This window comes from Camarhynchus parvulus, chromosome 5, assembly GCF_901933205.1.
Source record: "Camarhynchus parvulus chromosome 5, STF_HiC, whole genome shotgun sequence".
NCBI classification, from domain to species: domain Eukaryota; kingdom Metazoa; phylum Chordata; class Aves; order Passeriformes; family Thraupidae; genus Camarhynchus; species Camarhynchus parvulus.
This window is the reverse complement of record NC_044575.1, coordinates 10,772,506-10,786,615: the sequence shown is the minus strand read 5'-3', so window position 1 is coordinate 10,786,615 and position 14,110 is coordinate 10,772,506. Positions and strand designations below refer to the sequence as shown.

At 41.5% G+C, this 14,110-nt stretch overlaps 1 protein-coding gene across 1 annotated transcript in view; it reads right to left on the bottom strand.

Moving 5' to 3' along the window:
* Nucleotides 1–14,110, bottom strand: part of TRIM66 (tripartite motif containing 66) — a 44,939-nt gene that overhangs the window by 28,698 nt on the left and 2,131 nt on the right. The window contains exons 3-4 of the mRNA XM_030950090.1: nt 4,567–4,670; nt 764–911 (exon numbers count right to left, since the gene is read on the bottom strand). Of these exons, the coding sequence (XP_030805950.1) occupies nt 764–911; nt 4,567–4,670 (252 nt within the window). The remainder of the gene's footprint in view (nt 1–763; nt 912–4,566; nt 4,671–14,110) is intronic.

Below are 14,110 nucleotides of genomic sequence, written 5' to 3'. Positions count from 1 at the left end.
CCAGTACTTAAAAAAACTTCTATAGCAAGTCAAATCTTCTACAAGAAAAACCCTAAAGGAAAATAAAATAAAAATAATAAGTGGGCTTTTTGTTTTATTCTTTTTTCTGCCCTTCATCTTCCTTGTGAAGAAGAATAAGCACACAGAACAAATCCTTATTTTTAGTTAAAAATTGCTTATATAAGTTTAGGTTAGCATACTCTGCTGCAGATTTCTGACCTATTAGTAAAGAAAAAAATAAGTAATAATAGGAGATGGTAACACTTTCTGTAGATCACCATTGTAAAGGGATGAGACATATTTGCCAGTGGCCTTAATTTGTTCAAGCACAAATTGAAAGGAACATCCTGTAGTGATCACAGCCTCCTGCTGTCTGTGGCTCCCTCACACACCTTGTCATATGCACAGGAATTGCTTTGTCATGGTTTCCTCAATGAAATTCCCCAGACTGGGACAGAAATACTGAAAAGGCAAGGCCTGTTGCTGTTGTAGCTCTCCAAACCCTGTCCCATCATTGGAAAAGCATGTGGAGAAGATCTCATCGGTCAAACACAAATATCCAAACTTTTTCCCAATACCGTGGAATGCTGATTGAGGCAATGGCCCTAAAGTTTGGGAAAAATCACCTAATCTCTTGTTGACATGTACATATCCTTCTGGGTCACACAGAGCCTGGTGTGTGTGGCACAGAGCCTGCAACTGCTCCCTCTGCAGCTGAATAACTGATATGGGAAGAAAGAAAATCCCAGCCTGCCCCCAGTACCTGTGCAGCCCTTCAGGGATAAAGCCAGGAAGTGGTCTCCAGGTTCCTGGCCATGTCTGTGTTCCTCTGTGCATGAGCTGCACAACCACTTATTGCATCTTGTGCAGAGACTGTGGGCAGGTTTCTTCTCCTTGCACATGGAGCAGCTCTAAGAACAAAAAGTGCAATTACACACAGGCATGACAAATCAGCTGTACAAACTGCCGTCCTTAACAGACTACCATATAGATTGGCGAGCTTAATATTTTTTTTTATATTTTTTGTCCTCAGACTAAAGCAATTCAAGTTATTTTAAGAGCCTGGTTGTAACTGTGTAACATTCAGGAAAATACATAAAGCATCCTACAGGTGAGATCATCTAGAAAACAACATGGGGACACACCCACATACTGTTAATGAAAAACTTAGTTCTTGTCCTCTAAAGAGTTGACCAGAAATGAGTCCAGTTTATATCTTGATATCACATGTGGTGAACTGGAAACACAAGACACAGGAACACCTGGAAACCTTAATTAAGTATTCTTCCCATTGAGTCAACAATTTAGGGAATGCCCTTTGCTTTACAGGCCCTGCTGCCTGGACATGGCACTGGGGGGAAATGAACAGAGCGGCACAGAAATTAAGTGGGTAACGCAACATCTTGTATCCAGAATGAACTCCAGAGTAATTTCAAGACAGCTACAATGATAATTCTTTTAAAAATTATTTGCTTTAGGCATAAAACACCTTGTTTCAAAACTCCCAATATTCATGTATTTGGCTCATCACAGCCACAAAAACTCATGGGCAGAGTGAGAACAGTGATGTAAATTTACCATTATCAAAGCATAAAAAGCAAGGCTTTACCACCACTTTATTAAACTGAAGCATTTCCCTCAAGACTACACTATATCTACTACAGCTATGTACACACACAAATCTCCTCAATATTGCTTCTACTCAGGGCTACTCAAGCAAATAGGAATAGAGGGCAAAATCACTTCCTACGGGGTCCTTTCTGCTGGGCATCAGCTGATCTTCAATTCAGCTGGGAGTTGGAATATTTGCATCCCAACTCTTTGATGTGAATGTGAAGAGAAGGACACAGCAGCCTGTGCCCAGCTCACAACCCCTGGTGCAGGTTCTGGCGAGTGCAAGGGAAGGGTTTCTCCTCATGGTGGCTCAGGAAATAGAAAGCCTGAAGGAAGAACTACTGCAGCTCTTAGCTGGTTGTCTCAGTTTTAAATCACAGCTTGAACACTTAGTGGAACATCAATATCCACCTGAATTCCCTGACAAAAGTCAAGTTCTGACTCACTTCAGCACAGGAAGAAAAATTTTTGTTTTGCTAAAATTAATTAAAATTTTATCATTTCCTTCTATGGCTCTGGCATTTCACAACAGGTGTCTTATCAAGCCATTACTCAAGAGTTTCTGAACACTCATTCACAAAGAGATTGGGCAATTCTTGACAATAAGACAACAAAGCAAAGTTTTAAATGTGCTTAATTGTCTAGAGAGGGAATTGTTTGCGCAAGCCAATATGTTAATTTAGCCATTTGCTCATCAGCAATGTTTTCCAAAAGGTACATACAATAATTTAAATCAAAGAGCCTAATAAAACTTATATAATCAAAATGCAAGAATATGTAATTTGTGGAATAAAGATTGTTATATGAAAAGAAGTGACTTGTCTAAAATGTACCCACCTAGGTCCTGCTCAGGAAAAAGCTGAGGAATGCTCTGCCTTCTCTGCCATCACCAGAACTGCTTAAGCACAGGTTTACCTGCAGCAGCTCAGCTGCCAGCCTGACTGGAATGTGTATTGACACTGCACTGCGTTAACATCACTTTTAAGGTGCAGAGTGTTCCCAGAGCTGCATTATTTATGATGTGGAAATGGGATTTTGGGCAGGAGACTCTGAATTGTGTATTTCTGAAAGTGCTGCTGCTGGCATGTAGCACATCCTATCACTCATGCTCCACTCTTTCACACCCTGAGAGATGCCTTGCTGCTTCCAAGCACTTTGTTACAAGCCTTGACAGACTCCCACTTGAACACAGAACGAAAATTAAGACGATGGCAGCTCAGATGTGCCTCAGGTGGATGATCTGTGCTTCTCCTTTGGTGTCACTGGTGGTGAAACTGTGGCTTTCATTTGGATTGTGGTGGTGGTGGTGGTGGTTAAAGATAGAAAGCAAGCAAAGCTACATGATTTGACTTAACAAAAAGGAAGCTGAAAACTGTGAAGGTTCACAAGTTGCTCTAGGGTACTCCTATGCTCCAGTGAGAAACCTGCATTACTGAACTGCTCTTAGGACTCCTGAGGGATTACAGAGTAGAAAATCCTTCTTTTAAAGATGGTTTGAAAAAATAATCTACTGCTTTTGAAGACATTAGATATTCTCATCTGATTTCCTTTTTACACAAATTCTCATTGAAAAGTAAATGATGCAAGTCACAGTAATTAAGAAGTCCCAGTATAATAAGTGCATTTTAAAAACTCAGCAGTATCTTCTGAATTTTCTTCCTCTCTTTGGAGAGCGCATGTTAATACACCCCTTCTTGTTTTAGATCAGGTTTGCACTCTGCAAGCAATGTACACCCAAAGATGTCAATACAGTTTGCTTGCCTTAATTATTTTTATGTCCCCAGAACACTCTGTGGATCAGGCTACACATTCTTTGCTCTTTAACAATACACAGCCTTCTCTGTTCCTCCTCTCCACCCAAACTAGTGGCAACTGCAAAGCTGAAGAATAGCCCTGCCTGTTCACTGGATATTTAACTGGAGTTAAATCCACCTATGTACAATGCCAATTCAAGGCAGAAGCTGTAATCCAATACCTCCCCTTGAATCCATTCCCCAGTGGGAAACTGCAATATGATGTGGCTTTTGTATCATTAAAACAGACAATCAGAAAGTTGTAACTGCTCACATGACCTAAGGCGTGATGTTGGTGTAACAATTTAGTCAAGACAGCTCCTGTGGCTAGCAGGTAGAGAGAGGGATTGTCCCTCTGGAGCTGTCCAGAGAGGCCACATCCAGGGAATTCTCCTCAGTTCTGGTCTTCACAACTCAAGAGAGACAAGGAGATACTGGAGAGGATCCAGCAGAGGCCACAAAGGGGATGAGGGATCTGGAGCATCTCTCCAGTGAGGAGAGGCTGCAGGAGCTGGGCCTGGTTAGTTGAGAGAAGGCTGAGAGGGGTCTCATTAATGCTGATAAATATCTCAAATGTGGGCTAAGAGGATGGTGCCAGCCACAGGATGAGGAGCAATGGCCATAAACTAAAACACAGGGAGCTCCATCTCAACATGAAGGTGTGTCACCCTTTACACTGAGGTTACAGAGCACTGGAAGGGCTGCCCAGGGAGGCCATGGGGTCTCCCTCTCTGGAGACATTCAAACCCACCTGGATGTGTTCCTGTGTCACTGCTCCTGTGACCCTGCCTTGGTGAGGAGTTGGACTGGATGACCTCCAAAGATCCCTTCTAATCCTAACAATTCCATGATTGCTTACCTTGAGTTGAGAGCTAAGAGGACAATGAGGAATCCAAGACATTCAGTACCTTCCTAATATGTTGATTATCACAGATAGATTAGTATCAATATTTTTAATGGACTATTTAAAATACAGGGAGTAAAACTCATTCTTCAACTGAAATTTTAAAATCACTGTGAAGGCAATGTGTTCATCTCTGGTGATGAAGTAATTACAGTGCTGCATAAGCAAACTATCAGAGAATCTGTATTGTTTAAACAAGATTTTCTGTTTCCAGTGCTCATCTGACAGTGTTTCAACTTCGTGGCTTTCACTTACCTTTGCCATAGCTGAATCACCAACTGGAAAGTCCTTGAGGAAGAAATTCTCAACTACATCCCTTGCAAAGCAGGTCTGTTTGCACACAGGGCAGGAAAGGATGCCTGAAATAAAAAAAAAAAAAAAAAAAAATAAAAAAGAAAACCACCAGAAACAAAGCAATGCACACCAGCCATGCGAACCAGGAAATGATATGAACCACACTTCAGTATTGTGGCTTTTTTGGATCACATGGGCAGTTCCAGGAAACTAAAGCATCCTTCAAGCCCTAAGTGGCTAGACCTGGTTCAACATACAGAAAAGAAAAACACGTCAACAAAACTCCTAGAAAAACACCACATTTCAGTTGACTTGTTTCCGTGTTTATTGATGATATCTGCATGTCCAAATTCTCACTAGGCTTGGAGATGATTAAAACTGAGCTGTGCTTTAAACTGTACCCCCTTGTTACAGATCTACTTGTGCTTTCTGAGATTTTCTGTGGTTCTGGAGCAGCTTTACCCCCCCAGAGGTATACCCAAGCATGGAACACAAACTCCTCAGTACCAGTTTTACAGGGCAGGATGCAATCCAGGTGAAGTCGTGGGGGAGTAATGTGCTGCTGGCAGAAGCAACAAGTCAGAAAAAAGATAAAGGATAAAAAAAGTTTCATAAGGAAAATTATTGTAGTCAATCCAGAGGTGGCAAAACGTGATCTCCCCCAAAGCAAAGTGAGCAGCAGAACCTGGTTCCACCCTCATTAATAACTGAGAACAACTGGGGTGAATCTCAGTGTCTGCCTGGGCTGAGAACCAAGAGTTCAAGCAGGTGTCCATGACTGCACACCTGCATTTTTGCACCTGATATTCATTCCTTGACTTCTTGGCCTAGGAGCTCTATTGTATTTGGCTGTGTTGGTTTGGGGTTTTTTGTAAAAGGACAGTGCATTTTCCTGGCCACATTCCTGCAAACTACTGTAGATGTGGAAACAGTCTTTTAGAGAGGGTAGTGGTGGTGTGTCAGTCTGGTTCACCTTATCAAGGTGTACCTTTTTTAAGCCAAGTTTTTTTACCATCTATTAAAAACAGAATTTCCATGCTGTGCTCACTTTGCCAAGTCATCTATTTATGATAACTAACAACAGTATTTTCAATGACCAAATGCTTTAAACTCACTTAAGCAAGGTTTTAAAGCAAGATCAATGACAACATTCTACTGTTCCACGTGCTTTTTTTCCTTGACTCAAAATTGTTTGTGCACATGGAGAGTGGCCTGTAAGTTAATTAAACCTTAAGCTGTCTATTACTCTTCACATTACACCATTATCAGAGTCTCTCCTGTTTTCCAGGTGCTTGGTATTGCCTGTCCCTTGGGAATGGCTCCTGCAGTCCCTGCCCAGGGGCAGAATGCTAATTCTGGATGTCCTCAGTTTCAGAGCTGGGCTGCTGTAACAGCTTTCCTAATTGCTTTGTATTTTCCAAGGTTGCATTTACAGCAGTGCTGCGGTTTGGGGGCCCAAGTAGCAGACCACAATCGACCTAAACTGTTCATTTTACTGTGCATTTCACACAGCCCTGAGAGGTCATGCAGGCACGAAAAGGAGCAGGCTGTGCCCACAGGTGACTGTGCTACTCAGCCACAAGTCACCCCAGGGGAAAGGGCAGCACAAGCAATTTCCAGTGCTCTGCTCATCAGGCATACAAACTGAGCCTTGTTTAAGGGTGTTTGCTGGCAGGAGTTACAAAGGTGTCAAAAATTATCTGATAAAGATGCCCACAATGGCAGAGAGCTCAAGAGCTCTTTTTAGCAGTTCCTCTACCTTGCATCCTTCCTATAAGGACTGAAGCTGAAAAATTACCTACAATGTGTGTAGCTAATCACATTTTCACATGTTACACCCTAGCACAACACAATTCTCATACATTGGTGGCACTAAAACCTCCCCATGCTTTCCCAAATGACAGAGCAGGAGCCTTTCAGGTGCCTGCTAGCAGCTCTGTTCTCTGGAGACATGCAAAAGCAGGAGGAGGCCAGGCAAGCTGTGTTACACTGACAGTGCCTCCTCCTCCTCCTCCTTGTAAGTGGTGCTTCCTACAAGCACTGGTGAATTGCAGCACCAATTCCTGGGAGCTGAAACTCTCCTCAAGCTTCCCTGGCAGCCCTGTAGAAGTGGCACAGCTGGGACAGCAGCAGGAATAAGAAGACCGACACATTATCTTATTGATAACCTAGGAAAGCAAGACACCTACTCTACAAGCAGCTTCTGAAATAAGTCTCATGGGACGTGCTCTAATTCTCAGTGCAGTCAGGGGAAACCAGCTCCTGACTTCACAGAGCCACCTGGAGCCTTGGGGACTTGGAACCAGTTTCTTTCTCCCCTAACAGCACTGCCAGCTCTTGATCGGGCTAACAGTGAGAGAAACCCTCCACGATGAGGCTACAGAATAGCCTGCAAATGGACCCAGAGGGAAATGGCCAACAGGTGATTTCCTCAAGTAAGAAAGGCAGGACTCTCTCCGTTAGGCTTTGTCCCAGCAAGGACAGCTTCTATCAGCACAATACACAAGGTAAGAAAGGTTACTATTGAAGTCACTGTTTCTTGTAGTAAAGTGGAAAAATTATAAGAAAAAGGCCTCAAAAATCTGTTAGGCTGTCATTTCGTCTAAGTCAAGCTAGCACTTCGCAAGTTCCCGTGTGAAAACGATCCTGGTGTGAGCAGTTCATTAGCACAACAATCTACTCCTGGGCAAAAACAACCAGCACCTGTATAAACTGGTTTTACACCATTAGATAGAAAAAGGAAAACTATTTCTCACAACCAACCTTTCCTGCACATACACCCTGGGGTTTGAGTGACCAATCAATACAGGATAATAACTTGTTACTAACCAATAAAGAAATTGGCAAGAAAGCTACTAACCAACTGGAGTCCCACACGAGGTCTGCAAAACTGTACAAAAAGGAATTCTGTGAATAAAGAATTCCCTTTTTCCACCATGAAGAAAATGGAGTCCCATGTGATTTATTCCCTTAACTATTTCATTATGTTCCAACACTGTTCTGTTAGTGCAGAATGTTAAATCAAATTAAACCAATTGAATGATACTTCATGGAAATGCTTATGGCCTCAGGCTGGTTCATGTGAGCTTTAAATTCTGCTAATTTGTTACAAACCAGTGAAGGACAGAATACACCATTATTAGAATGCATTTACTTTGATAATGAGCAAGACAATCTTTAAAGTGTTTTTCAATTAAAAAAAAACCCTTCAATAATTTTCATGCTTAGAAAACACAAATCACACATGGATTTGAGTTCTGCACAAAAGCCTCCCTTATGTATGTGCTGACAAACAAACAATTTGAAGGTAAATAACATTGCTGCTAGTTAATGTTAAGGGACATCTCAAAGTGATGCCCTGGATGCACAGCACAATTTTCTCCCAGGTTTTAGATCCACATTTTGCTGCTAAAATCAGTGTTGTTCCAGAGACACACATGGAGCAAGTTGCACAGGTCAGAGCTTTGTTTTAGACAACCAAGTACAGCTTAGATTGAGTAAATGTCAGAGTGTCTCAAATATCCAAGTAAATTACAATGATTTCAAATCTAAAATTCCCTTGAGATTAACAGAAGGCATGCAGAGCCATCAACTTAATTTTTAAAAAAATCTAAATTTTTTAGAAGAGTAGTTAAGAGGAAAAATAATGAGGACACCACAGCAAAAGAGTATTGGAAGTCATTTCCTACTAACAGGTGGGCTAATCAAAACCACCTAATATTGAATCCTATAGCTAAAACTTTAATAAAAGCACAGGAGACAAATTTGCATCTTGCTAGAAAAGGGATTGCCTGAGCATGGTGGCTTTGGAGATCACACTTATTCAGCTAATTGGGTTTATTTGATACCTTTTCCACTTAATGAAAACCTGTGCTCTATGGAAATGCCCCATCTTTTTCAATACGAATTCCCCAAAGAATCAAAAGTTATCTCGGAATAATAAATACAATCCAAAATGAACTGTGGAGCAATTAAGCAAGTAATTCCATCCATATTTACAAACAGCCACAAGCAGCATCCCGCTGTGCTCGTGCTCAGAGCGCAAACCACCAGCAAGGCACATTTTCCTGGAAAACCCTTACCTGTGCTCTGGATAAAGAGCCACCCACAGAGTCACCCGTTTTTGGGGACAGGTGGGTGGTAGGAACTGCACACACAGGAATTCCCTGGGATCAGCAGTGCTGTGGTGCACACTGAAGTCACTACACCCCTCCCTGGGGCTGCTCCCTCTTCTTTGGCCAGGAATTCGGGCCAGCCAGCAGGGAAGAAAGATGCACTGAGTCACTACAGGGTGCAGAGGTTTTTTCTCCTCTTGCCTTCTTCCTTGTCCTTTCCTCTAGGATTCATTCAGGCCTCTGAAAGCTTGCCTTGCTTGCATTTTTCCCAAATAAAAATCCCATAATCAAAATGAACAGCAGCGTCCTACTTCCCTTCTTGCCTGGGTCTTCCCTCAATCCTCAGACTGGAGCAGAAGGGAAGAGAGGAGCTTTTCCCAATCCAGGTAGCAGCAAGTCCCACAGCGCCATTCACTCCCACTGTACTTTTTGCAGACCATAACCTCAATATTTTTCTTGCCTTCCTACCTTGCCAGTGCCTCCAAACAGCACTGCTAATCTGTTTTAAGAACCTGCACTTTGCAGACAGCTCATTTAAATATATCATGATTAGAGCACTGTGGGTGAAGGGAAGAGCACTCAGAAGCCCTGGAGACTCAGTGTTTGTACGTAGGAGAATGATGCAATTTCTGGCTCTGAAAGGCAACTCAGCAAGGAATTACAGGACTCCAACAACAGTTTACATGTTAGGAGATCAGGTACAATTGTGGTGCCTAAAGACAGGCCAGTATTGATATCAGAACTTCCAGAAGTAGCAAAAAGCTGACACAGATGTTGACACATTCTAATTTTCATGGAAATAAATAGGTAGGAAGGAGGTAGGAACATTTGCATAAATTATCTTTTAGAAGTTCAGTGCCTCCTGCTGTTCAGCACTTGAAATTGTTATTTATGACATTCCATTTTGCTGCTAAAGAGATGGCCATCAGTTTAGAAAGGCTAGCAAGGATCCTAATGCTGGATTTAAGCCCTGTTCCATTGTGATACGCAGAATAAAGCCCTGCTTCAGAATTATATGCAGGTTAAACCACGTATAAGATATTCTCAGTGTATGTAGAGTTACCAGAAGAATCTCTGGAGACCACACTGTACTGAAGAGACTCCTACAAAGTGTCAGCACATGGGGGTGTGGAGGAACAGCCCTAAATCTGAATCCTTCCAGGGCCCCACTGCTCCTTTCAGCCCCATCCCCAGCAGCCCTGTGCATCTGAGCATCACCACAAAAGGCACCAGCACCAGAAAGAGATGTGTAACTCTGGCTGTGTTTAGGCACAGGCACCTCTGAGCCCTGGAAAGCTCAAACAGCAGATGTTTCCCTGGCTGAATTAGTTTGCAGCCCTTTTCCAGCAGTCACGAGGTTTATTTCCACTCCCACACTCCCTTCAGCCAGAGTAACCCAACAGAGGGCTGGGGAGAAATGGAATTTCAGAGGCAGTGGATCCATTAATCAGACACAGATGCCCAGTCTGGACACTTCAACTCCACACCTGGGATATCCAAAATCAGCTTTCAGGAAAAGAACAAGGTTCTGCCTCATCCTGCCCAGGCCCCAGCTCGGATCTCTCACATCCCACAGCACTTTGTTAATGGAAGCTGCCACAATGCATTGGCCCCAGCAATAATAACACTTAAAGTGTCCCTTTGTAAAAGCACAGATAAAGAAAGAACTAGAATTTCTGAGTGGTTTCAAGGTTTTTACTCCATCTACACTGCAACAATCTAATTTCCAAGTGACAGAGCTGTGGATCATTTACAGAAATCATCTCTGAAGTGCCAACTGTAACCTCTCCACCACCCATGGGCACCAAGTACATCAAAAGCCACAGCTCAGTTTTGTTTCAAGGTCTTCCAGTCTGCTCAGGGTTAAATAGAAAGAACCCTCAAGCTGACTGCCTCAGAAATAAATCAATGCAGATATTTTACTTATGATTATCATGAGAATCGATTAGCATAAAGGAACAAACAGTGGAGCTACGACACACACCACATTTGTACTTGCTGTCCACATGTTGCACCTATTCCTCTGCTCTTTTTCCTCCAACAACCATCAGAATAATTATTCTCAGAGAGCATTAACTACACCTCAAGCTGCAGGCATAATTTACATTTCCTTGGAGACCCAATTATAGGTGATAGGAAACAGCTCTGAAGACAACCTCCCACTCCAGGGTTTCATATTTATATAACTAAACCCCTCAAAGTTTCACTTGCCTTTTGGCTCTGGCAGCCAAACAGCACAGTGCAAAGGGCTGAGTAACTTTAAACCCACTTTAAGTTAAACATATACATTATGAACAGTTTTTCTCTTCAGAATAACCTTTCTACTCCCCTTTTTAGAGGTAAAACATGCACTTGGTTCTGAGTGGCTCTAATTAAGGCAAAAGGCTGTTCTCCTTCAGGATGAATAGATCATTGCATCACCTGCCTTCAATGAGTGCATCAAAACAAGGTTATTGGGTATCCTGGAGATACCACAGCTCCACCAAGGCAGCTAAACTGCCTCACTGTGAACTAAACTGTGGTTTACACAACTCTGTAGATGGCTTTTTGTTTGTCTGTTTATTTTTTATTCTTTAAATGCAGGCTGAATACAAGCTAAGGCACTGTGTGTCGACACCTGGAGTCTTCTGAAGCCAGTGCTCCGCAATTCCTGTGCCAAAACTTCAGACTGAAAATGATCCCAGAGCCAAAGCAGTCCTAGAGCTCAATGATTTTCTTGAAATACACCCCCTAAGATCTCTCTGATCAACACCTTACTGACTTTTGTGCCTCACTAACGAGTGTTTATATATATATATGTATGTATGTATGTATGTAAATATATATTTATATTAGCTCCTACCAGACAAGCTGAAGAAAACTGTTTACTTTCATCAGGAAATAATAAAATGCAGCAAGTGGACATCTGTCAATAGTTGAAGCCACATTGTCTCTCTTTAAAAGTTCGGTTTTCTCCAATCTGTTTGCATTTCTCTAATACACGACTCTATTACATTTCTTGGCATTAAGTGAACACAACACAAGCATGGACAGTTTTTGAGTTATGCAGAGAATATGGGCAGAAATTATGCAGCCGTTTTCCAGGATTTTTGTTATCCAACTTCAAGAAGTACAAAAGGGCAAAGAATATTTTTAAATGAAATTTCAGACAGTAATAGCTCAACACACAAGTTCAATACAAAAACATCATGCAATTAAATCCACCACTTCACAAAGATGAAAAACTACTAATAGCATTTTACTTTGCAGGTTAGGCTAATTACCCAATTAGGTCATAAAATGTTAAGAATTCCAGGGCTTGTATCAGTTAGCAGAATTCCATAAGGTGTTTTAGTTCATCTTTTTTGACCTGCCTTGTTCTCAGGGGTCCTAACTGTGATTGAGCAGCAATTACCTGTGATTTTTCTTTTCTTTGAGGAAAAAAAAGCTAACAAACCCTTTAGCTAAGACAGTCTTGCAAAAACAAATTTCTCCCAAAAATGCACCTCCACTGGTCCTCATTTGACTACTTCTGGAATTAACATATTGCTGATATTTAAAGCACTAAATCAACTTCTATCACTGAACATCCTACAGAGAGGAAGATTTGCAGATGGGGGGTAATTTATTTTGGCATCCACCTCCAGTTCAGGGAGGAGGGATAAACACAGGAACCTGGATGAATCTGGTTTTGAATCTATTTACAACTTCATGAGAAAGAGGTAGACCCAAGAAAGCAAGAACCAACATTGTACCACGAGTGGCGACTCACACAGGTAGGTGCTGGGAAAGTCCTAATCTGAGACATTTCCCTCTCAAGAGATGTGAGAACATTCTCTTTTCCTTACTCAAGCCCTCTCTTGAAAATTATTTTTTTACCCATGCAGTAAACAGACTGGAAACACATAACGTGCAAATCTGTAGAGAAGGAGGATGTGGATCCTCTGTTACAGGAAGACAAGGAATAAAAATAGGAAAACAACACTGGCCTGCAAAAACCAAAACAAACAAAAAAGAAAAAAACAACCAAACAAAAAATCCAAAAAAAACCAACCAACCAAAAAAAACAAAAAACCAAAAAGAAACAAAACAAAAAAATTAAGAACTATAAAAGGAAGATTGACAAGCTTAAAGTTGCCTTCATAGAAAAAGCATATGTAGGAGCCAAACTCACAAAGATAACTTCCTTTTTCCACTCAAATTACTCCCAAACTCTCAGTTCTCACAGTTTGGATAAATTCTGGTGGCTATGCAGCTTTTCCATAGGAGCTCTGGCTGCTACCTCAGGGCTATCAAATGTCAGGACCACTTACTCCCAGCTTCTCAGCAACTTCAATAGCAACAAACAAAACCCAACAAACTAGAAAAGAGTTTTATGTTAGCAGAGCCCTACTTGAAGTAAAGCATACAGAAACCTGCACATTCAAATATTCTTTTTGTGACAAATGCCAGAATAACTTCACTTGCAAATACATTCATTTTTTCCACCCTTACATGTTTCTTGAGGAACTCAAAGTGAGTAAGGAACACATTTTTCTTACAGGCAATATTTTACACTTACTCAGCTACAGTGGTTTAGCACTTGCTCTTACCCTTTACCACTGGCACCTGCATATGTTCAAACTTAAGTATGACACTGGAAACTGGACTTGTACTACCCATAACTCAGCAGTCAGTGCAGATAAGCAACATTTAGTATGGTGCCAACAGAAGAGTTCACAAATTTATCCTGCCTGACCTGTGGTGGCTGCAGTTTCCGTCATTGGCTTAATTAAGAGACACAGGTGTTTTGGTTTTGCTGCTTTCCTTGCTCATAGATTAACTGAGTCTCTGCACCTGGTGTCTCACTTCATTTACTGGGTCATCACTGTTAATTATTTCTTTTCTCTAGTCTTGCTTTTTCCCACACAAGTTCCCTATCTACACAAGAATGAAAAAGTAAACAGAGAAATTTCAGGAATACAGAAATAAACCAGTATTTATTCCATGTTGCTATACACAAACAATTCCTGATCCACCTTAAAGAAATATCCAATATTTTAACAACTCATTAGAACCTGTAGCTGCACTTCATCCAAGATCAGCAAGTGGTAGAAATTTACTTTTCCACTTGGTGAACAGAAAGAAGGAGGAGAGAAATGGCTGAGATATCAAATGAGGATACATAAAAATTAATGGAGTGCTTTTCTCAACAGTATTTTATTGCAGAGAGGTCCCTCAGACTTTAGGCCTACTATGACCAAGCATTAAATTTTTAAGGAGACATTACTTGCAACAACTACCTTGTTCTCTTTCTCTCCTTCTCCTACCTTCACATCTTTTTCTGTCAGTACCCTACACATGAACAGCCTTTTCCCTTTGCCTTTAGCTTTTGTTTTGCCAGCCTTCCAACAGTGACCTCTGAACACTGA